Source organism: Hydra vulgaris, chromosome 13 (genome assembly GCF_038396675.1).
Source record: "Hydra vulgaris chromosome 13, alternate assembly HydraT2T_AEP".
Taxonomy (NCBI): Eukaryota; Metazoa; Cnidaria; class Hydrozoa; order Anthoathecata; family Hydridae; genus Hydra; species Hydra vulgaris.
In genome coordinates this window covers 45,138,341-45,165,278 of record NC_088932.1, presented here as the reverse complement: position 1 = coordinate 45,165,278, position 26,938 = coordinate 45,138,341, and the positions used below count along the sequence as shown (strand labels likewise).

Below are 26,938 nucleotides of genomic sequence, written 5' to 3'. Positions count from 1 at the left end.
GGGCAGTACCCACAAATCTAAATTAGAACCACTCTAATTTGTCAAAAACACACAAGGCTATGCATCTTTTACATATTGCACATGTCAAGACAAATGTACAACAAAAACAAATTTACTCATGCTCAAATCCTAATGGAACAAATAAGCGCAATAAACTTATTTCAAATAAATATTTATCAAAATATACTTTTTGTGCTTAAATATAAACTAAGTCTAGTTCCAGAACATTTTACAACACACTTTTTTTAAAACAATATAAACAAAAACAATACAAGAGCAACAGGCAACTTTATGGTTCCGTTTGAAACAACAAGACTCTCAATATTCTTAATTAATATTGTGGTCCCTATTTATTTAAAAAAATAATTTCTAGAAATGAACCACTAATAAATTTAAACAATGAACACTCTCTGAAAACAAAACTAAAATCTACAAAAATCAAATTAAATAACTATAAAGAATTTTTCTAAATTCTCATTAAAAATTTAAATATAAAAATAACAACCCTAATAAAAAACAATATGTAACTTTTTACAGGAAACAATAGATAAATAAATAATAATAATAATAATAATAATAATAATAATAATAATAATAATAATAATAATAATAATAAGGTATACATGTAACACATACATATATACCACATATGCAACTGATTTTTTATGTGTATTTTTATATTACACGTAACACTAGTAATTCTATTTTATCAACTTTATACAAATTTCACTTTTATCATATTTATACACAAATATCATTTTGAAATGTAGTAAATGTATACTGAAACATCTTATCACACCTCTAAAAATTAGCAGATTCATTTTTATTTATTGATTGGTTACTTGTAAATACTCTCTAGTTGTAAAATAAATATGTATTTAAAAAAAAAAATTAAAAATTAAAAACCAAACCTAACAATAAAGTTTGTTTGCAATTTTTGACTTTTTTCTTTAAGAATCTTTATTTTTATTTTAGAACTCTTTAATACTACTTATAAAAGTCTTTTCAAAAGAAACGTTAAGTATTAATTTTGGTAGATTAAAAAATGTTTTGACTTTGATACATATTGCTTCTTAATTTTATAAACTATGTTTGAAGAATCACATTTGAACAATAACTAGTTACTATGCTGTAATTTTTTACTGCACTTTAATTTCAAATATTATATTTCAGACTGACTTCAGTATTTGTTTTTATGCCCAACTTTAGTTCAGTATTTCAGAAATTTCAGACTGACTGCAGTATGTGTTTTTATGTCTAACTTTAGTTCAATGCCAATAGAACAAGAGTTCAATTTTCTTTAATTAAAAAAATTGAATTGAATTAAATTATTATTAAACCTATTTCTTCTACATAACTTTTATAAATAAGATACAACGCAAAAGATGCATTAGGATACAAATTTAAAATATAATGAAAAAAACTGCAACAATAAAGTTTAAATTAAATAAATCAAACATATCATTTATTTTAATTAATTCATCTATAATAAATATAATTTAAACAAATGATGCTTTTAATTTTGAGATTATAAAAGTTCACATTTGAGCAATAATGCATGGCTCTAAATAGTTACTTTCTCATTATTTGCACCTCTATTTAGTAGAAAAATCTTATTGAAAAAATTAGTTTTATTTAAATAAGTAAAAATTATTATAGTTGTAATAATTCCTAATATACAAAGAAAAAATAGTAAAAAATTTACTAATGTTAAACCATGAAAATTATCTTTTATAATTTTAAATTGAAACATATATCCAGAAAAAGTAGAAAATAATGTTAATGAGCTTAATGAAGCAACAACTTTATAATTACTTTGGTGAATATTAATAAAATTGTTTTTATCTTGTTTTTGGATTATTAATGCTGTAATAAATTAATCTTTAAGAATAAAAATCTGTAATAAACGCAGCACTAATGCTAATTCAAACGGAAAAAGATAAATAATTTGAGAATAATACTATTCTGACAATAAGATCTTTAAAATAGAATCCTGATAAAAATGATAACCCTAATTATGCTATAGATCCTATAACTATAAAAATAAATGTTAAAGGCAAAAAAAAAAGAAGTTTAACTTCCTATAATAATAGTGATTAAAATTAGTGTAGAAGATAAAATTTCAAATATAGGTGAGATTCTAATAATTAAAAATACACCAGCTGTAACCATTATAGCTGCATGAATTAAGGCTGACACTGTAGTAGGGCCTTCCAACTCATTAGGTAATCACATATGAAAACCTAATTAAGCTGACTTTCTTATTACGTCTATTAAAATAAAAAATAATTGAATGTAAAGAATAGAAAAATTATTGGTAGTGAAAATTATAAATATATCATTGAATTCAAAAGATCTAGTAAAAATTCATAAATATATTATTCCAATTAATAATCCAACATCCCTCAATTTATTTTTAATCATCGCTTTTATTGCTCATTTATTAGCTTGTATTCTGGTGTATTAAAAATTAATTAATAAAAATGAACATAATTCTACTACTTGTCATCCTATAAAAACTTGAATCAAGTTTGAAATTGATATTAACACTACCATAAAAAAAGTAAATAAAGATAAATAAGATATGAATCTTGATAAATGAGGATCGTTTTCCATATAATAAGAAGAAAATAGAACTTTAATCTTCTATATTATTGTGCTTACTAAATAAAACTTCAACAAACTGCTTATAATTTGCCCACTTATTGATGACAATAGTAGCTAATCAGAAAACATACATGTAAAAAAAAGAACAAAAAGACATACATGAAAAAAAACATACATGTAAAAAAAAGAACAAAAAGACATACTTTATTTTGTTTATTCATCCACAAGTCTTTAGACTTGTGGATAAATAGACAAAATAAAGTTAATTTTATTATAGCAATTTTCAGTTTTTTTTGAAATTTGAGGTTTCTTTCCAATATGACAAGTTAATTTCAATTATAATTTAATTTGGTTTCAAGTAAATATTTTTGTTTTTATTACCTTGTTATACATGTTATATATGCTACATTTGTTATACATGTTATATATGCTACATTTGTTATACATGTTATATATGCTACATTTGTTATACATGTTATATATGCTACATTCATATCATATGTTTTATTATAATTATGCTAAATCTATAATTTAGGATTTTTTTTAATTTTTTATTTTGTTTATCAAATCTTTTTATAGTTCATTTTCTACCTATTTATTAGGATTTTTCAAGATGAAAAATGAATTAAAGTTAATCATGTTAAAACAAAAAGATAAATAACTTTATTTAAAGTTGTAATAATTAGTTATTTAAAGCTTCAGGTTCTAAACTACTGAACTTTTTTTAAGGTTGCTTTATTCTCTTTGGCATCTTTTTCATTGTCGTGTTTGCAGTAAGCATTGAAATTAACAATATGATCCATAAAGCGTTTTCAGTTATTTTAACATATATACCTTACATGTGGTAAGCATTATTTGATCTTCTTATTAAAACTAGAACTTTTTTTTTTTTACAAGTAATTATACTACTTATTTTGGTAAGTACTTATATTGGTAAGTATAGTTTGATTTAGTTATATCCTCTGGAAATAGTTTCTTATAAGTAATTGGTAATAATTATAAGTATTATAATTATATATATATAATTATATATATATATATATAATTATATATATATATATATATATATATATATATATATATATATATATATATATATATATATATATATATATATATATTATATATATAATTATATATTATTATTATATATATATATAAATATAAGTATAAATAATTATAAGTAAATTAAATTATAATTCATATAAGTGATTCTTATAAGTAATCTGGAAAAAGTTTCTTATAAGTAATTATGTAGTTTTACTTCTTATATGTGGTAAACATTATTTGATCTTTTAACTTATATACTCTAAAACAAATTTTTTACAAGTAATTAAGTACTAATTATAAAGAATTTTTTTGTTAAAAATAGTTTTTAATACAAAAAAGTATTGATAACTTTAAGAAAATTGAATGCAAACCTAAATGTATATTTTGACACATATAAAGCTGGACTGGTCTTTTATATAATGTTGGACTGAACTCATATAAAAACTAGGCTTTAATATTTATAGCTAACAAAACAAATTATATTTTGATATTTTAAATTGTTTTTTTATTTTTGGTATGTGAGTTAATTATTTTAAGTGTTAATAATGAGATTTAATTATTTTAATTAAATGCATAAATATTCATAAGTTATACTATATCTGTTGGCCTAACTTTTAGCATTTAACATTTTGAGGAGTATTCCTTAGGTTAACAAGTTTCAACTGAAAACTTAAAAACATTGAGGTATGGTGACCTATGGAATTTAAATATGGTGTCTTAAGGAATTTATTAATTTTGTTGCATGATGTTGTATTTGCTCTAATTTGTTGATAGGCCTCTAAGGTGTGGTTACCAGGCTTGGATAGCAAACTCTAGATGAGGTCAAATGTATGAAGTGTATAATATTCACCAGAGAAATGCACCGCATCCTCTGAATGCTTTTTTTAGCACACCTAATTTCCAATTTTGCTGCTGCATCTACTTGTGATTTTAATTTAAATTCATCAGATACTAAAGTTGATTGTGGTATATTTTAGTTGATAGCAAAGTCTATCTTGGCCTAACATTGTGTAATTATGTATTGATTTATTTTTTTGCGACCATCATGCATAACCTTACACTTATCAAGTTTATAAAACATGTACCAAATTCTAGTCCATTCAATGGCTATCGTTTTCCAAAGATTGTGTATCAGCTGGTGTTTTTATAATTGCCACTATTTTGCTGTTGTCTGCATAAAGTTTTATATAGTTTGAAATAATGTCTGGTAGGTCGTTTATGTATATCACAAAAAGTAAGGAACCTAAAACAGATCCTTGAGGAACTCCACTTGTTACTTATTTCCATTCAGATTTTCCAATTGTAACTCTCTGTAGACGCCCGGGTAGCCATAATTTGATCCATTCTATGAGCATTCCTTGTATGCTGTAAGCTTTGATTTTATGTGTAAGTCTTTTGTGTGGTATCTTGTCAAATGTCTTAGCTAAATTGGTATAGACAACATTGACAAGTCGGTTACGATTAGCGGCTTTAGTACAATTGTGGCAAGATTTCAACAGATTTGGTGTGCGTCTTTTTCTTTTCACAAAACCATGCTGAACTTTAGTAATTAAAGCAAACTTTAGTAATTGGTTAGCAAGTGATCAGAGATTGATTTGTGTATTAATCCCTCAAGTATTTTACAGGGTGTTGATGTCTTCAAGACTGGTCTATAGTAACTACAATTTGATCTACTTCCTTTTTTGAATATTGGCATAGCCGATTTCTTCCTCATATCTGAAACTTATGTAGTTGCAATTGAGGAGTTGAAATAAGAGGTACTACAAAAGCGTCCACATAATTTTTTAGGATCTAACATGTACTCCATCAAACCCTTTTGATTTGGTCACATCAAGGTTCATCTTTCTAGGCTTTACTTTTTAGTATTTGATAATCAGTTTTTTTCGGTACATTTAATGTTGGATCGATTGTGGAAATTTAGTATAAGACCTTCCGGCTCTATTTCAAATACAGATTGAAAATACTGGTTTAGAGTTGAACATATTACCTGTTGGTCTTCTATAATTGTGTCTTGACCAAGATTGAGTGAGTGAATATGGTCATGTATTTGCGTTTTATGATTTACATAGGCATATAGTTACTTTGGGTCAACTTTAAAGACACATGTGATATCCTTTTCATGTTTTAAAACTGCTAACTTGATTAATGTTTTTGCTATCTTACATGCTGTTTTATATAAACAACAATGGTTTTATGAGTTTCTCTACCAGCTAATATGTATTGACACCACAGTATATATTTTTTGGATAGGGTCTCTTGGACTTTATCTGTAACTCAGTTATCTTGTTTCTCTATGAATTTAGTGCTTGTCGAAGAAATGTGTAGTCTTACTGCTTCATTATATTATCAACAAACAAAATATATTTTTCTGACTTGAAAAGCCCATTGAAATTTCTTAACCAGTCATATTCTGCAATGTGCAAGGAGAGTGCTTTATAATTGACTTTTCTCCATATATAACATGGTGTTATCAGTTTTGTATGATTTTCAACAGTTCCTGTCAATGCAAATATTCCAGTTAACAGGCAGTGTGCCTGCCCTGTTGTATTTTTTTCAAGTGGAACTCCTTTATTCAGCTTGAACACACGGACAGAAGCATTTGAAAGCATCAGAAATTAAGATACCCTTTGTATTAAAATTGTATTGAAGCACATCCAAGTGATTTTAGAGATTGAGATTTATAGATATATTTATTTGATTTAGTACATTTAGGTTGTTATTCAGGGGGATGGTAAATACAACTTAATAAAGGTGACTCATTACTGCTTCATAAGATCAGCTATTTTTGCTCAATGGAAGTAGGGTTGAGTTGTGTTTATTTGACATTTTGATGGTTTCTGTAATGTATATTGCTACACTCTTCCACATTTGTTAACCCTCATTTGATATTTAGAAGTGTCTGATGTGATGTGATGATGATGTGATGTGATGATGTTAATAAACCAAGTTTCTGCCATGAACATAATGTGTGGTTGACGATTTGTTTTAGTATCAGCAATACGTGCCTTCAGTTTATTAAGCGTTTAGGCATTTAGCCAACAAGGATTGTTAGCCCAGAAACATAGTTGACTGAGTTCAGTTGTAGGTTTGGAAGTAAGGAAACTAAGCTAAGATGATCTAGTCTGGGTTTTGTGGGGGCGCTGTCTCTTTAATGTTTGTGGTACTGATAGTCAATTAGTTGTTTTTTAGCACCATTGGTTGTTCTTGTTGAGACACGGAGCTGTTGTTTTTGCTGCTTTGACTGTTTCTCAGATTTCATTAGATTTTGCGAAGTTGCTTTTGATATGAAAGATTTATTACTGTCAATTGGTTTGATAGTGCATTCCCATTGGTGGATGACATAATCAATGGGTCGATTGAGGATATCTAGGTGGTCTAGTTTGGTGTTTTTTTCATTTTTTTCTTTGTTTAGCTTGTTGAACTAGGCTTGTTTTGCTGGTTTAGGGTCTTCACTGACAAAGATGTTTTTATACTTTATATCAGTTCTCTTGTAGTGCCTAGCAATAGAGAGAACTTTAATCTGATCTTCAGGCTTTTCAAGAGTAACATGTAGTAGACTAACATTTTTTAAGGTTTTTGGTTTGATGAGTAACTTTTGTAGTTTTTGTACATAAGAACATTTGTACTTTTTGCTATAAAAGTCAAAGTTTTATAGATCAAAAGAAAAAAGTATTATTTAAATTTAAGAATTATTTCAAATAAATAATGGTTTAAAGCAATGCTAGTTATAATAAAAATATTTGTATAACTGTTAGCATTCAGTTATGCAAATATAATTTTAACTAATTTTTTGTTGTTGTTTCTTTGTTTTATAAAGAACTTTTATTCCACTTGCATGGAAGTATTTTTGACGCGTAATTCTAACACTTTATTTTCTTTAAAGGCAAACAGTTCTTGTTGGTATTATTGTTATGATCATTCAAAAACTTCTTGCAAGATTTGTTTTTATAATAAATAAAAATGTTGTTGCTGTTAACAACAGGTTGTTTGTTAATTAATTTATTTTTTTTCAGTCATGATTTTTATAATTAATGATAACAAGTTTATTTATTTGTTTATTAAGGTTTTTATGTTATGTTTATTATAAAACGTTTTTTAATAATAGATTTTTTTTTAATATTTATAGAAGAGTTTATCATGGTGCTGCTTTTTTATTTTTTTACTTCAATATTTTTATTGGTCTTGTTACATCTTTTATTCGAATTATCTATGGCATAATACTTGGAATTATATTTTTTCAAAGATTGCAACATAGTTCTCTTCCAAGGTACTATGAGAAGTTTGATCCAGGTATAACCCTATTACATATATATATATATATATATATATATATATATATATATATATATATATATATATATATATATATATATATATATATATATATATATAATCTTTTAAAATCATATTCATGTTATACAATATTTATATATGTTGAATTTTGATTAACAAAGAAGCCTTTGTTAAAATAAATTTAAATAAATTTATTTAAGTATATTTAAAATAATTAATTTAATATATTTAAAATAATTTTATTTAATAAAATATATATATATATATACATACATATATAATATATATATATATATATATATATATATATATATATATATATATATATATATATATATATATATTATATATATATATATATTATATATATATATATTATATATATATATATATAAATAATATATTTGTATATATATATATATATTATATATATATATATATCATATATATATATATATATATATATATTATATATATATATATTTTATATATGTATGTATATATATATATTTTTTATTAAATAAATTTATTTTAATAATGACCTATAGCAGTCAGCATCATCAGGTGTTAACACCTAATGATGCTGACTGCTATAGGTCATTTGAGCTGTCTAGAAAGAAAAAAAAACTCTAAGTTACTTAACTTAGAGTTATTTTTTTCAAGACAAACAGCAACACTAACCCTTGTGTTGCAGTTTGTCTAGAAAGATTGAGTACTCAACTGTATCAAATGCTTTTTTATGTCAATAAACACTCCACATGCAAAGAGTTTATTGTTGAGGGCTTGTCTGATTTTCTCTGTTATTTCCATTAATGAATGAGTTGTTGAGTGTTTGTTGTCAAAACCATATTGGTGTTTGTAAAGATATTTATATTTCTTTAAAAAGGTTTTAGTCTGTGGAACTTTGCTTTTTCAAACAGTTTACTTAACTTGGAAAGAAGAAAAGTGAGTCGATAATTGGAGTAGACCAGAAGAGAAACCATTTTGTGCATAGGAATTATTTTGGACACTTTAAAAAGATTGTTGAAAAGCACCATTTTTGAAAGAATTATTCATCATAGTACATTAAGGCTTGGAGATCAAGTGAGATACCAGCTTTAGATAAAATATTGGTAGACTATTGGGTATCTTTTATGAGGTTAGATACTTCTGATATAGTATCTAGTATACTGAGATGTAACTTTACAATGATGGAAGCGAGTTTAAGCAGGTAGAGATGTTTATGATTTCCTTAATTCTTTTTCAAGTATTCTTTACATTATTGAGGTTGTTATTGAAAAAAGATGTAATGTAAAAGTTTTTAGAATATCTTAACAAATCGCTAATTTTATTTGTGTATAACATAAATTTAGTAAATAATAGATTTTTGGTAATTACGTTTTTTGATCAAATTAAATTTTTTATAAAGTATTTTTTTTAATAGAAATAGAATTAAGAATACCAGAAGTTATCCAGGATTTTAGTTTGGTTTATTTTTTTGTTAAATCTTTGTAGGGTATGTTGATCTAATACTTCTCAAGTGTTTTAAGGATAAAGTTTATTGATTCTTTTATCCGATCATCTTCTTTTATGCAAAGTTCCCAGTTGTTATCAGAAATTTGTTGGATAAAAGAAATTTGTTGGATAAAAGAAATGAAATTTATTGTAGCTCTTTTAAACGTTTTTAATCATTAAACTAATGAACCATCAAAAGGCAGCTGACCACTTTGGAGTTCAGCTGGGGCATTATCTTTATGCTAGCATCGATTACTTTTTCTCTTAATTTTACCACAGATATATGCCTTTTGGTATGCACACTCTGTTATTGCTTCTGTCATTGAAGATAAGAATGGAAACATTTCTGATCCCTCTAATTATTGTCCAATTGTGTTGGTTACAATTTTTTCAAGATTTTAGAACACATTTTTGTTTCAGGTTTAAGCAAATTTTTCATAAGGCCTTTTCATTTCTTATTTTATATTAGGGCCTCCTAATCAATTAGGTTTCAAGAAAAATCTTAACACTTTCATGATTATTTTTATTTTGAAAGACCTTTTAAACTTTATATTGTGTTATTGCTCAATTATATATATAGCATTCATTGATATCAATAATGCTTTTAATAAAGTTTGCTTCAACCAATTGTTTATGAAATTTTATAAAATTGTCGCTGGTGTGAATCATTGTCTGGTATGCTGGTCAAACAGCTCAACTCTTTTCGGCTGACTTGCTGTCCAATTCACTATTGATAATTAAGTGTGATAAGGAGATGTAATATCTTCCCTGCTATTTAACTCATATATTATATAATTTAACTCATATATAATTTAACTCATATATTAATGAACTTAGTGTTTAACCTAATATAATTCCAAAAGGCTGCTCTATGAACTCTTCTCTCATTATTTTTTATGCTAATGATATTGTCTTGTGTTCAACCTCAGTCAATGTCCTCCAGAATCTTCTTGACTTATGCTCTAGATTTATGATTCTTTTCAAAGATTTTCTGGCTCTCAAATTTTTGTGGGCTACTCCACTGCATAAAATTTACTTAACTGTATGACTACATCTTTGGTAATAAATAATTGCATTTGATAAAACTGTGTATGGATGTCCCAGGAATAAATTTTTTACTTCTTGATCTTATTAAAAAATAGATGTTGTGCCTTTATTTAAAAAATGGCAAAGTATTTGGGAAAACAAGCCATACAATATAGCTATTTTTTTCTTAGTTTTATGACTATGCATAATTTAAAGTTTTCTCTCATTTACACCTTAAAATAACTATGAATGGTTGTAACTTTTAAACAAGAATTTTTTTGTGATGAAATTTATGTATTTTTATAAACTTAGCAAGTCTTTTTATAAACTTAGCAAGTATTTTTATAAAGAAACCAAAAATTTAATCAAAATGTTTTAGATTAGAGTCCTAATTTAAAGTCAGTAATTTTTCAAGTCAGATTTAAAAAAACCATAAAAGATAATTATTAACTTGAAGCTATTAATTCAAATAAACTGAAAGTGAAAAATGGAGATAATATAATTAAAGATTAAATATAATGAAGACATTTATTTTTATTAAAATGTTTTGATTGTTTAGCTTTTTTTTTATTAGTTTTCTATCCTTTTTCGAGACTTGTATTTAACTGTTTTGGCCTTGGTTTTGAAAGCCTGGACTCTTGGTCTTGGCCTTGGATCTGTACTGTCTTGCACTTACCTGATCTTTACAATAAAACCAATTTAATTAATGAGTTAGTATATAATAATAAAATGTTATTGCTGAATATATTATATAAGTTATGATATCAAGTGATGCGTAGTTATCTGTTTTATTCTTACATAGTATTTTAATTTGATATGTAAACTTTACTTTAAATTTTTTTTGTAACTATAGTATGTGGCTAAACTAAAGTTTATGTGGCTAGTTACAAAAAAAAACTGTTTGTATGCTATATTTGTGCTATTCTTAGTTTCATAGTGTTATGATCTTGCATCATTTCTTATTGTTTCATTTTGTTTTTAGCAAAACCAGAAACCTGTTATGATTAAAGTTATTTTTTGTAGACTGCAACAGTGCACTGCACAATTTGCTATAACATAACTATATTATACATATGTAACCACGTTTTTTTATAAAGTGTTTAATTAATAAAATAATACATCAACTAAAGACCTTATAGTATGCACACATATTTGAGCATGAGTCTTCTAAAATTCAAAGTCTCGATCTTGTAAAAGGTTTCTAATCCTTGGTACTGGTTCTTGGTTGACTTTTTGGTGTCTTGGTCTTTGTATTGATCTTGAAGTCTCTTAAGTCTTGATCTGAAGTCTCTTTTAATTGTTTTTGTTTAGGTCTTGAGCCTAAATCTTTTCGTCTTAGTCTTTGTCTTGGCCCTAAGTGTTTTTCCCTATTAATGACAGAGGAGGTAATTTTAGTAAAATTTAAAGACCACAATAAACAAAATTGGTCTTACTTAGAAATGCAACTATAGAAGCCTGGAAAAACTGCTTTTTTATCTTTATAAAAAACATCCTTTAAAATATGATGATCATTATTTAAACAATAGTGTCATTCATTTAAATTGCTTTACAACATAAACATTATTTAGTATTTTAAATGTTTATTAACAATCCTTAGAAATTGGTATTTAAAAGTAGTATCAGTAAGTGATTAAGTATTTTTACTGATTTTTGGTGAGAATGGCCTTTCTTATATTCAGAGATAATTTCCATTTAAGTTTATGAAAGTTATGGAATTGAAAACATCTTTTTATTTTGAAGAGTAAAAAGCAAATTTTAAATAATCTTTATAGTGTAAATAATTAGAATATTTTTAAAAAAGTGCATATTTAGCAAATTAACCTTTTCAGGTTAATTTGCTAAGTAATAACTTAAGTTACATAAAATTTTTTTTTTTTTTTTTTTTTTTAGTTGGTTACAGCCTTGTTGGAAGCGAACACCTTTGCTTCCAACAAGGAACTACAGCTGTAAACAACTACAACTACTAGTTAAAAGTTACTGGAAAAGAAAAGATGAAGTTTGTAGAGTAACATAACAATTGACAGATGACTTAAAAGATTGCAAATTATATGAATCAGGAAAGCAAGAGGAAGGAAGCGAATTTTAATGAACTGATGTTCAAGGAAAAAAACTAGACAAATGAAAGTTTTTGGAGCACTTAAGAATAGTCACAGATGAAGGATGAAACTTGAATGACAAGTAACACGAGATTTTTTGTAGATGGCACAAGAGACACTAGCTCTTAAGAGCAGTGCCCGTTATAGTATTTGTAGAAAAAAGAAAGAGAAGCAACATTAAAATGATGTGATAATGGATGGAGGTTACCTGCAAGAGCAGGTCCAACTATGTTTACAATGTGCTTTTGTACCTTGTCTAAAAGAGAAAGGGTATCTATGGAAGATGGCAACAGTATTCCATACAAAGATGGGTTTGAGATTTATAGAGATAAAGAATAGAATCTAGAGTAAGAAAGTGTCAAGCACGATAAATAGATGCAACCTTAGCAGATGCTAATTTTGCAATGGATTTAATATATGGTTTCTAAGAAATATCAGAAGGTAATCGATCAAGGGTAGATGACTTATCAAGTACATTACCGTTAATATAGGAAGATCTAAATTATTGCGATAATGATTGACTTAAACAAATTGAGTTTATCTGAATTGTAGTTCACCAGCCACTGTGAGCCCCATGCTGTAGCAGAAGTAAGATTCTTTCCAAGCTCAAATGTCCCCTAACAATCAGAGAGTGTTAGCTTCTTCTCATGACAAGAATAAATGGTAGTATCATCAGAAAACAATGCCACTTTAGATGTGAGAGTACCTGGAAGATCCTTAATGTAAATTAAAAAGAGTATAGGGCCAAGGATTGAACCTTGAGGAACCCCTGAAGTTACAGGATATGAAGAAGAGTGCTGTCCATTGAGGGCAACTTTTATACTACAATTGAAAAGAAAAGGTTCAATAATCCTAAAGATGTTACCAGATACACTGTAAGAAGAAAGCTTAAGATCAGCATGCCAAACTGTAAAGAAAGCTTAAGATCCGCATGCTAAACTGTATTAAAAGCTTAAGAAATGTCAAGAGCGATAGCCTTTACCTCCCTACCTTTATCTAATGCACGATAAAACCTATCGGTTATTACTGTTAGCAAGTCAGCTGTAAAATGAGAAGATTGAAATCCATATTGATGATCAGAAAGTAAGTTATTAGATTCAAGATGAGAGATTAAGTGTTTGTTAATTAAAGATTCAAAAACCTTGCTTATGATAGGAAGAAGGCTAATGGGATGATAGTTAGACAAATCAGATTGCTCTCCAGAATTTTTGAAAATAGGGATAACAGATGCATTTGTTAAATAGTTTTGAAAATATAGACAACAGCTCTCCAGCAGGCTGGAAAACAAGACTGATAAGCACTTGTTAAATAGTTTTGAAAGTATAGACAACAGCTCCAGAGAACACTTCTGCAAGACTATAACAGGTATGTTGTCCAGGCCACAGGCTGTAGAAGAGTCTAAGCAGCAAATTACTTTAGATAGAGAAGCTGGATTGATACAAATGTCAAGCAATGGAGCAGCCTGTTTGACAGCTAAATCAGGTAGAACGGAATTAATAAAATCAAAAGATGATATTGATGAAAAGTTCTTAGCAAACAATTCAGCTTTGTCTTTAGGTGAGGTAACAAAGTCTGAATTATACAAAAGAGGTGGAATAACAGATATGCCCTTATTATTGATACTATTCTCATTATTCTTATTATTGATAAGATTCTCCAGAAGTCACGTAAGCCTAATTTTTGTGATGAAATACGAGATTTCATGGCCTGAGATTAGCTGGCTTAGACAATAGACCACACCTTTTTTACAATGGTTTCTAGCAATTATAAACAGACGTCTGTTTACTGAAGATTTGTTTTGCTGATAGATATGGAAGTAAGGGTTTTGATTAGAAACTGCAGCAGCACAATGTGAGGAAAATCCTGGAGAAGAGTGATGCTTAATCTGGATTTGTCAAGAGGGGATAAAAGATTCTATGCAAGCCTGAACCCACGAAGGTATGTAAGAAACACTTTTATCAGGAAGACAAAAGATCTCTACCCAAGGGCTTTCAGAAAGAAAATCATGGAAAGAGTCCCAGTCAGTTTTAAGGTAGTTGTAAGAGGTATGATGATAGGGGGATTCAGTTGATAAAGAAGAATGAGATAATAGTTTTAGAGAGATCAAACTGTGATTAGAAGCATCTAAGGGTGAATGTGTAGAAATGGAGCACTGACTAGGATCAGAAACAAGACATAAGTTGAGTAGAGAATGCAAATGATTCAGGTTGTCTGGAAAGCGAGTTGGAAAGTTGACTGTTTAAGTTAGGGATTGAGAAAGGCCAAAGTTGGGGGCTTTGATGCCTGCAGAGTCGCTGACACTAGAGCCAAGCCATTCAGTGTGATGAGCATTAAAGTCACCAACAACAATATTGGCTGATGGATAAAGATAGCAGACATGATCAATTTGATCAGAAATAACATCAAAAAAAGTAAAAATGACGATTTTCTAGATATTCATATTACAAACACAATCCATGGAGCTTATGAATTTCATATACATTGAAAAGAAGCAATAACTAACATTCAACTTGAACCAAACTCAAACATCAATCCTAATATAATCACTGGCGTATTCAAAGAGTTTTTATGTTGTGCAAAAAGAATATGTTCTTAAAAATACCTCTAACAAGAAATTTATTTTTTAATAAAAATATTTGTTGAAAACAGGCACGACAAGAACAATTTAACTCATATCGCCAGAGACTATATAAAAATAGATTTAAAAAATACCAATTATCAATGAACTGACAAAAACATTTATAAAGCTACTATGGATAACAATCGTTGGTCCCAAACTTAAAAAAAAATATAAAAAACAAAACATAAAATTTATACTCACATCAGCTCCAAATTTAAACAATATATATATTTTTTTTGTTATTCACCTCTTCAAGGCTGAGAAGGCCACTACAGATGAGGAGGCTACTTAATAGTGGTTTATAACCCTCTCTCAACTCTTCAACTCCAAAACACGAACCTTGATGAACAAGGCCGCTGCGCGGAGAAACAAGTTGACAAAAACATTTATAATTCTATATATATATATTCTGTAACAATAAAACAAAACTTTCTCCAAAAACAAACCCAGATGTCTACCAAATAAAATTTTTATGCAACTCTATATACATTGGTGAAACCAAAAAGAAAATTATATTAAAATGTATTGAGCACCAGAAAAATAGTATAAAAGGAAAATAGACTAGTTCGGGTGCTACTAAACATTCCAAATCATGCCAAGATATGTTTGACTGGTTAAATCCCAAACCATATCAATTGCTTCAGAATATCATATTCGAATAATTTGAGAATCCTTGGAAATAAACAAAGCTAAAGTTTGACAAGAGATGCGAAGTGGCAAAAATTTTCTTAATAGGGATTATGGTGATGACGTGACAACAAAAGCTTGGGGGCTATTTTTTATCAGATTATTTGGCATCAACATTTAAATGCTAGCAGTTATAACTGACAGATTTTATCTTACATTAGAGAGAGGTTAAGGCTATCACTCTTGACATTTCTAATGCTTTTGATAACGTTTGTCATGCTAGTCTTCTCCATAAGCTTTCTTCTTACAGTGTATCAGGTAACATCTTTAAGATTATTGAATCTTTTCTTTTCAATCGTTGTATAAAAGTTGTTCTCGATGGACAACACTCTTCTACATACCCTGTAACTGCAGGGCAAAGTGGGACGGTTACATTCAAAAAGGTGGCCAAAATTATTATTCCAATTTTTTTTAAATTTAAATAAAATGTATATAGCTAAGTATGTATATTCAAAATCGCATAATTTTAATCTATAGTTTCCTAGAAACTTAACTTTGTAGCATTAGCGCAAATAATATTTTTCCCCAGGGAAGGGATTTGGTTCAAACACCAAATCAAAGTTATATAATTTAGATACTATATCAAAATTTACTTTAAAATTATTATAATTTATCCTTAAAATAAAAAAAAAATGCCTTTAAAAATACTTTAGGGTCAAGGGGAAGAGGAAGTTATTTCTGCACTTGCTCTCCCACCCTCCCAAAGTTACTTTAAAGGTCAACTAAGTAATTTTTAAGAAAAAACAACATTAAATAAACTTTTTTTTTTTTTTTTAGTGATGTATTTGAAGTTATTTATAATTTTCAAATAAAATATTTTCCTTTTTTGTTATTTTTTATTCTAATCATCATCAATTTCTAAATCTATATTAAAATTTTCATTAAATCAATCAATATCATTATCATCATCTGATGTTTCATCATCATTTTTGTCAGTGCTTGTGTTAACGTTTACTTCTTCTAGTTCTAAAAGGCCTGAAACTTCTTTTGGAAGAATATAAGTTTTATTTTTAGATTTTGTACTTAAAGATAATGTACTTATACTTGGATATGATGAGTATATGAATAATTTCTCCTTCATGTGTCAATATTTTACGGACTGTTGCAGGAATTTTGAACCAGCTTCCGTAAGTTTTTAAGAAAATTGAATATGTTTCCTTGCAACAGTTGCTGAATTTTTTTAGGATGAACAGTATGGTTACTATTAATGGTTATTAAATTGTACAAAACCTTATTGTAAGTTCTTTACTGATTCCTGATTTCACTTAAAATTTTAGGATTTTTGAAGGATTTTTTTATATCACTCATCTTATTAGGTGTTGCTCCACAAATAGAACAGCATTACATAAATGATGTGTTTGTGATGAATGCCATAACTGTGCTATCTATTATACTCAAGATGAATAAAAAGTTCACAAAAACAAATTTGCCATTTGGCAAATCAACTCTAATAGGGTTCAAAAGAAATAATAATAAAAAATAAATTTTAAGGATACTATTTTTATTTTATTTTGTAAACTCCATATAGATAGGTCGACAGAATTTTATACTTTGAGGTGTAAGATTTAGCCACATTAAATTTTTTGTGTTATTGAATAATGTTAGCTGCAATGGCATTGTTGCTACTGTTATTAAATCTGAATCGCTATCATCGACACAATCCATTCTCTTCTGATATTTAGTGTTTCCAGAAGTTCCATCTAGTCCCTATGAACTCAATAGTATTAAATCTTCACTTTCATCTTTCCTTTATTATTCTCTTCCAAATGCTTCAAAACAGTTGCTTGATTCAAATCAACTAATCTTTTGGCTGTGTTTTTCATGAGAGCCTTTAATTCTACTTTGATAAACTTTTTTGTTGTAGTTATTAAATCTTTTGGTGGACAGCATAGCTTTCATTTTTTAAATAATAATCCTGTAGCTTGGAAATCTAGCAGGTGCTGTCATGTGTGTATCGTTATATGAACTTTTTGTGTAATTACAGTTGATGAAATATCTAAACGCTTTATCATCTGATAACATGTCATTGTTATTTAATCTGTGTGATATTTGATGTGCTTCAGTTTGATGTTCTATAGCAATTTTAAGAAGCTTAACCATGATATAGTTTTGATTATTATATGCTGTTTTTTTTGCTGCAAGTAAAACTCATTCAATTGAATCTGTTTTAGGGTCAACTACATCATCAGCTATTCATCATTTACATCTGTTGCTTAATTCAGAAAATTCTTATGATTAATGTCCCCCTTTTTTTTTATTTGATAAGTTGGTATATTTTTTGATTGGAAAAGCTGGGCTGTCTAACCATTTTTATACTGGTTTTCAAATCTAGCTTTAAATTTATATGCTTTTTCCCACTTTTCTTTATATTTGATATACAAAAGTCTCAATAAATTTAAAATTTTCAAGGTATTACATTCGTGAATACTTACTACTTTTTTGTGGCATTATTAGAGCGACTAAAATGCTTGATGATTTCCTTCCTGGATAAATTTGAATATATTTCGTCGCATCTAGTAGTAGTATTTGTTTCGAATTTTAATTTTTAAAGTATTTTTTTATGACAGAAATGTGTAGTTTTCTTTCAGTAACAGCAAAGAATTAAGCTGTTTTTATCTTTACTAAATCAAAATCTTATTTATACAAAAGTTTACTTAAATTGATATTGGATAACAGCCAATAAATTATCCTCAAAAATTGTAATTTAAAAAACTTAATTATTATAAATTAAGAGTTATTATAATCACAAACCACATATTCGTAATCAAATTTTCTATAGCTTTCCATAATAGAATTACAGAATAGTATTTAGTTATAATGATACATTCAGTAATAAACAAATGTATTAAAGTAGAACACATTGCAAAAAATTGCAATCATTGGAGCATGGGAAAAAAATACCCTTAAAAGGTTTACCCCCTAGCCCAAATGTGAGGGCAATGAGTTATTAAAATATTTTAATTTATTATCTTATACTAAATTTAAATTCATCGATAGATTTCAAATTTCTTAAAATTATCTTTTATTTTCCATATGTTATGACAATTCTGGATCCAGTACTTATTAAAGATACAGAAAAGAAACATTCTTAAAAGACCTTGCGTCACTAAAAAACAATTAATTCAAAAAAGGGCAAAAAGGTGCGGCTATACTAAATTTTTCTTGAGCAAATTTAGCATCAAAAAATGCTGAGACCACCTTGTAAAAAATTGTAAATCAGTTTTCCGGATCCCCTAAAGTTAAAGTACCTAACTATTTTGCAATATTTTTTCATATTTCGGCCCTACTTTCACGACTACATTCAATATATTTTTTTTAACTCAAACTATCTAAAACTATCTTCAATGGCCTTTCAATCAATGTATATATGCCTGAGAAAATATGATAATTATTTCTATATAAATTGGTCAGAACATTACCTACAAAATTTCTCTTAGATCACCATTTTGACAGAAAGTTTCACTTTGTAACTAAATGTCTTGTTATTGATATTTTTTTAAAATTTGATATTTTCATATTTTCATCTTGAATCGAGCAAATGAACCCACTATTAAAAAAATTGTAAAAAAGTATAAAAAATTTCAATTTTGGCCAACCTACATCCCACTGTAAAGGGGTTCCTCAAGGTTCAATCCTTGGCTCTATACTCTTTACATTAAATTTTAAATTACATTATAATTTACATTAATGTAAATCCAGATATTCTCACATCTAAGGTGGCATTATTTGCTGATGATACTACCATTTATTTTTGTATTGATAAAAAGCCAACTCTCCCTGATTGCTTGGAGGGGCATTTGAGCTTGAAAAGGATCTCACTTCTGCTACAGCATGGGGCTCACAATGGCTGATGAACTTTAATTCAGATAAACTCAATATTTTTCAGCCAATCCTTATCGCTATAATTTAGATCTTCCTATATTTATGAATGGTAATGTACTCGACAAGTCATCTACCCTTAATCTTCTAGAATTAACTCTTACTTCTGATCTTTCTTGAAAACTATATATCAAATATGTTGCAAAATTAGCATCTGCTAAGGTTGCATCTCTTTATTGTGCTTGACACTTTCTTATTCTAGATTATATTCTTTATTTCTATAAGTCTCAAACCCATCCTTGAATGGAATTATTCTTTATCTTTATAAGTCTCAAATCCGTCCTTGTATGGAATACTGTTGCCATATCTGGGACAGATCTTTCATTGATGCCCTTTCTCTTTTAGACAAGGTGCAAAAACACATTGTAAACATAGTTGGACCTGCTCTTGCAGGTAACCTCCATCCATTATCATATCATTGTAATGTTGCTTCTCTTTCTCTTTTCTACAAATACTTTAATGGGCACTGCTCTAAAGAGCTAGTGTCTCTTGTGCCATTTACTAAAATTCTTATGTTACTCTTCATTCAAATCTTATCCTTTATCTGCGACTATTCTTAAGTGCTCCAAAAACTTTCATTTGTCTAGTTTTTTTCCTTGAACATCAGTTCTTTGTAATTCGCTTCCTTTCTCTTGCTTTCCCGATTTACATAATTTGCAATTTTTAAATCATTTTCCAATTATTATCTTGCTCTATAAACTTCATATTTTCTCTTCCAGTAACTTCCAACTCTAATAGTGGTTGCCTTTTTGGAAGCAAAGATGTTGAGGGGAAAAAAAAAATCCTATTTTGTGTTTTCTCATGCTCTATTTAATGTTATCTTTTTACTATATTGATTTTCTTTGTAACAATTTTTTTTTATTATACCTGACGATGCTGATCACAATAGGTAAATGCTGATCACAATAGGTCAGTAAAATATTGAATAATATATATTAAAATAAAAGCAAAATAACAAATATATATTTTTTCAACAATGTTTTTACGCAGCCGTATCTATTGAATTTTACATACATTTTTTCAAAAACTTTCAAAGATTATATATATATATAATATATATGTTACTGTTACCCGCAGTACCAGGAATTAGCTAAATGCTAATGTTTATAATATAATTTAATATTGCAACTCTGAGTTTCATGTGTTATCACAATCATCAGGCAAGTAGTAAAAATTTAATTTTGCTTTATATATATATTTATATATATATATATATATATATATATATATATATATATATATATATATATATATATATATATATAAATTTGTGTTTATAGTGTTTTAAAAGGAATTGAATAGATGTACTGGTAGGTATAAAGTTAGTTTTAGTTGTAATTAAAGTTTAAATATTAATACTAAAGTATAATTGTCAATATTTTTTTAAATGTTAGGTTACATGGCTTACGTTGGTTACATTTTATTGGAGCATTTTCATGCAAATCCTGTTGTTCAATGTTTTATTCGTTTGTTAACAGATCAATGCTGTAACAAATTTTCTAGAGATGAGGACGTCTATTTTGAAAGTAATATATTTTTTACATTTTATGCTATTTAAGATTATTTTCAAGTTATTCATTTGTATATTTGTTTAATGACAAATTATAACACACACAGCTTTATATTATACAGTGAACTAATTGTTTCCAATAGGGTATGCAATATACTAACTGTTTGTAGTTGCTTTTTTAAAGAAGAAAAATATATTAAACTTAGTAACTTTGTAAAGCTTACAAGTTGTTGAACAGAGTTAGTCAGTTGAACAGAGTTAGTATTAGTTTTTTAAAATGCATTTTTACAACCAAAAAATTGCATTTTCAGCTGTAAAAATGCATATTTTGGTTGTTAAAAAATGTATTGTTTTGCCATAAATAAATTTTTTTGTTAATGCTATTCACCTTCCCAGTGTCAAGAAGGCCCACCACAGTCAAAGAGGCTCTTTTTTTGAGTACAACCATCTTTAGACTTTTAACTCTGAACCACAAACGTTGGTGAACAAGGCTGCTGCGCAGAGAAACAAGGTAAGCCTGGTTATTATGAAGCGAGCTCTCTACCATTACACCACTATTGCATAAGGTGAAATAGAAATAGCTATATTATGTTTTATATATAAAAGAATAAACTTTACACATCTTTTAGAAGTTGATAAAGACAAAAAACACTTTAAACATTGTGTCTCAATGATTGTTTTTTTTTAATGATTTTTAACTTGCACAATAACTTTAAAATACAATAGAATAAATCAACATCAAAGGATTAAAAAACAATGTTGCTATTAAAGCTTGGCTGCCACAAGCCAGTTGTTGACTTGTTACAGAAAAGTTACCTCTGTTAATTTTTCTGACTCCTCTATTTTAAAACTCCTAAAGGGTCAATATAAATGATATTAGCAGTGCTACCAGATGAATGATATTGGCAGTACTATAAATTATGTAAACATTATTCTCTTTGTTGATGACACTTTAGTCTCCATTGAAGGTAAAAGTTATAAAGAATTGATGATAACGTTAAATGATGAATTGGAAGTACTTAGTGTCTGGTTTATTGAGAATGGATTGAAACTAAATGCTAGTAAGTCAATAAGTATATTGACTACAAGTTCCAAGGTAAAATATTTAAGTGTCACTGAGAAATATCCTAACAGATGTGTCAAGCTTGAAAATAAAGTAGTTAAATTCAGTGAATGTGTAAAATACTTGGATATTAAAATTGACTGCAGCCAAAATTGCTAAGATGAATGGTTATCTTATAAGAATTGCAAGGCATCTGATTATTTGGACAAAAACAAAAATTATTTTAATATAATTTTGCCCCTCATTTTAAATATTGTGCTGCATTATTCTTTGATGCAAATGAACATTCATTTGCAAATGAACTTATTGAACTCACATTAAAACACCTGTGTTCTCATTAAACTCACATTAGCACACCTGTTTCATCATTTGATAGATGACTTGATTCCTTTTTGATATGGAATTTTTTGATTGTTAGAAGGAACATCTTTTTAAATGTAAAAAGAAAACACTTTTATAGTTTTCTATATTCAAAAAGGTTTCAGATTTTCTATTTAAGATTTTATATTTGTAGTTTCAAATTTTAATTGACATTCAGTCAATATAAGTAAAATAGTAAAAAATATACTGTAGCAATCATTCACAATATATTTTCTTTTCTTTTTGTTGTCTATTTTTCTGATTACTAAAATTTTTAATGAAGTTTTGACATTACTCAACCTGTGACTGCAATACTCAATCTGTATACTTTTAATTATCAAAGAATTCAATGAAACCTTATCAAATTGTAAAAGTTATTAGTTTCTCATGATATAACATTGGATATCTTGTCACAAAATAATGAAGCATCACATGAATAGTACATGTTCAAGAAGGTAATGGCAAAGTCATAGCTCAAGAAGATTTTTAATCATTTTCCCACAAACTAGACTTATTAGCAAGAGTTAACAAACAAACTTTCTGCCAATCCATCAACGTTTTTAAAAACAATGACTTTTTTAAACAACACATAAAAAATAAAAATAATAAAAATGAAGAATCATTCAACTGTCTGCTATTTTAGTTTGCTATTAATGCCTGGTCTCTACAGTTCCAACGAAATACAAGTATGTCAGAAAATATTCAGCATAGAGCAACAAAAACAATCACAGAAATCAAGCATGACCTATATGAGGAGAGACCTCATACCCTTTGGCTCACAACTCTTGAAGAACAAAGAAATTGAGGTAATACAATTCAGCAATTTAAAATTGCTGAATTGTATTACCTCAATTTCTATGTGTTTACCTCAATTGCTATATATAAATATATATATATATATATATATATATATATATATATATATATATATATATATATATATATATATATATATGTATATATATATATATATATATATATATATATATATATATATATATGTGTATATATATATATATATATATATCTTTGAACATGTTTTGACTTTAAAACTTCTAAACTTTATTGTTTTAATTTTATATATTACGTCTTTTTCAAAAAAAGACAATTCTTTTATTTAAGAAGGGCATTTGGTCGAATTTGTTTCATAGTTTATATGCTCTTTTTGTTTTTTAATGCTAAATTTTTGTTGATAAATACTACTGTGATCAAAAAGTAAGGTGAATTTTTTTATAAAAATAAAAAATCTTTATTTATTCTTCCAAATCTGTATCGTCCCCCTCAAAATAATCCTCCCCGGCCCCAATGCACTTTTGCCAACGTTTTTTCCAGTCTTCGAAGCATGCCGAAAAGTCCTCGGTAGGGATAACCTTCAATGCGCGTGCCGATTCACGTTGGATCTCTTCAATGGACTCAAAACAATTTCCCCGGAGTGGTCTATTGAGCTTTGGGAACAGTCAGAAGTCACACGGTGCTAAGTCGGGCGAATACGGTGGTTGTGGAGCAACATGGGTAGAGTTTTTGGCGAAAAACTCATGAAGAACCAGTGCTGTGTGCGAAGGCGCATTATCCAAGAGTTATTAGCCCATAATTCCGGTCTCTTTTTGCAAATAGCTTCACGCAAACGTCGCATAACGCTTAAATAATATTCCTTGTTGACAGTTGGCCAGTTGGAAGGAATTCGTAGTGCACGACACCACAATAATCAAAGAAAACAGTCAACATGACCTTGATTTTTGAGCGACTTTGACGTGGTTGCTTCGATCTCGGCTCACCTTTTTCATGGTATTCACTCGATTGGTTGGTTGTTTTAGGATCGTATGCGTAGACCCAAGTCTCATCGCCAGTAGTAATTTGTTTGTAGACGTCTTGATAGTCAGAAAGCATTGCTTCACACGTTTTAACGCGACGCTCTTTTTCAAAGAAATTGAGAAATTTCGGCAACACACGTGATTTGAGTCTTCTGAGGCCCAAATGATCCTTCAAAATCGCTTGCACCGACCCAAATGATATTCCAACCATGTCAATAAGGTCTCGAATGGTTAACCGACAATTTGCAAGCACCAATTCTTTGATTTTGTTGATGTGGCGATCATCAATCGAAGTCGATGGTCGTCCGGAGCATTCCAAGTCATCAACACGTTCTCGGCCTTCTTTGAAGTCTTTGTACCACTTGTAAACTTTTTTTTGAGACATAGTCTCTTCACCGAAGGCCTTTTGCAACATTCGATACGTTTCAGCAGCAGAAATATCATTCCGCAAACAAAATTTAATAGCACTTCTTTGCTCAACAAAATTAGACATCGTGAAAATTGCCGAATGCACTTTTGGTACTTCAGAAACAAGCGTAAACAAAAAAAAATAATTATGAGTTTGACATGTAATTTGGCGCAAATGTTAATGACATTCCTACCAACTTAAAAATAAAAATGATTGGACGATTCGAATAAGGCGGGAAGTTTAAATTAAAAATTCACCTTACTTTTTGATCGCAGTAGTATATTAGTACTTTAAGTGCTGAGTCTTTTAATAATATCTTGATAAATGTATTTGTACTCCTAGTGCTGAATCTCTTTTTAGTATATTTTTTTTGTTTCCTTGTCAATTGTCTCTCATTCCTTTAATCGGTCTTTTAGCATAAATCAAATGCTGACAGAATGTGTTTAATAAACGATTCATGATCAGCTAGAACATTAGACATGTTTTTCCAATGGCTTTGCTTCAATTAATGCTTCAATTATTAACTTGATTTTTATATATGAGAATAATTGACATCAAAAAAGCATTTTTATGGTTCTAATAAACTAGCCAATGAGTATTCATCATGTTATAACTTCTTAACAAAAATTGCGCAGAGAAATGCCACTTTTTAGAACTCTCATCATGCTGATACTTTGTTCCTGAATCACAAGTTCTTTTTAGGCTCAGTAAATATGTCTTTATCACTAATTAAAGATGACCACAAGGCTGCATCTTTCCAATCAAAGTCAATATTTTGGCTCTCATTTGCATTGCTTGAACCTGCATTTTTTGTACCTTTGATTATTTTTTGCAGTTCATTGACCACTTCAAGCCATTACTTTGACCACATGTTGGTGGTTTGGAAAAAACTGTGTATCCTCTTCATTCTAAGCATCTTAAGTTGATATTGCCTAATGTGGGGCGGCTTAGAAGTAACAAAGTTTAATAAAGAATCATTTTGTGTTGCAAAAAAAACCTTCTTTTCTGCTTTGTGTGAGTGTGTGTTTTGATACACCTGACTCAAAACAACTTTTGAGTATTAGCTTTTTCATCAAAAGAAAGTAACAAGAGTTAGTTCCAAATTTCTTATTTTAGCTTTTTGTTTTATTGATAGAAAAAACTAAATAATTTCCTTATTTTTTTTTATATGACCTTTTAATTCATTTAATAACATATTTGTTTTTTAAATTGTAGATATTAATCTGTCAAGTTTTAAATTTTTTTTTAACTAAATAACTAACTTAAGGAAATGTGGTAAAGAATTTATATAACTATAAAATCTGTTTGTGAATTCTAATAAAAAACAATTTTCTTTTTGTAAACAAACTTTTGTTTGATAACAACTTGTCTATTAATGTTTAAAGAATTTATATAAGGGTCATTTATAAAGTTCGTAGGCAGTAAAACCACTACATTGAGACTTCCCTAAAGTAACAAGAGTTAGTTCCAAATTTCTTACTTTATCTCTTTGTTTCATTGATAGAAAAAACTAAATAATTTTCTTCCTTTTTTTTAAATGACTTTTTAATTTGTTTAATAACATATTTGTTTTTTAGATAGTAATATTTATCTATCAAATTTCAAATTTTTTTTTCAAACTTTTACCCTTGTAATCACCTGTATGTTTTTAATGACCCCATCTCGTGTGCTTATTATTTATTACAAAACTGTCCCTGTTTTTTTAAAGTTTTACCCCCTCTGCTGTCTACTTTTTAAAAAACTATTTAACATTAAACAGTAATTTTAGGCTCAATATGAAAATGTGATGTTTCAATTAAACATGTTTTGTATCAACTTTGATCCCATTATAATTCAACGCTATGCATCAGATGATATTAGTAAAAAAAAGTACAATATATAATTTAAGAATCAACTTGTTTACTCTATTATTATCAACAGTTGTTAAATTATAAACAACTATATGTAAAGTTTGAGACAAGCAAAATTTTTACTATAAATGTATTTTTTTTTCTTTTAAATCATTTTATATTAATACAATTTGTAATTAATTT

At 27.8% G+C, this 26,938-nt stretch overlaps 1 protein-coding gene across 10 annotated transcripts in view; it reads left to right on the top strand.

The window, feature by feature from the left end:
• LOC100213859 (stimulated by retinoic acid gene 6 protein-like) overlaps positions 1–26,938 on the top strand; it is a 130,945-nt gene that overhangs the window by 100,807 nt on the left and 3,200 nt on the right. For 9 of the 10 annotated variants that reach the window (XM_065815477.1, XM_065815476.1, XM_065815475.1 and 6 more), the window contains 4 exons: positions 3,337–3,451; positions 7,541–7,639; positions 7,784–7,947; positions 21,147–21,278. In XM_065815477.1, the coding sequence (XP_065671549.1) occupies positions 3,337–3,451; positions 7,541–7,639; positions 7,784–7,947; positions 21,147–21,278 (510 nt within the window). Of the gene's footprint in view, positions 1–3,336; positions 3,452–7,540; positions 7,640–7,783; positions 7,948–21,032; positions 21,063–21,146; positions 21,279–26,938 lie in introns of all 10 variants that reach the window. The other variant, XR_010643080.1, reaches the window with a different exon arrangement.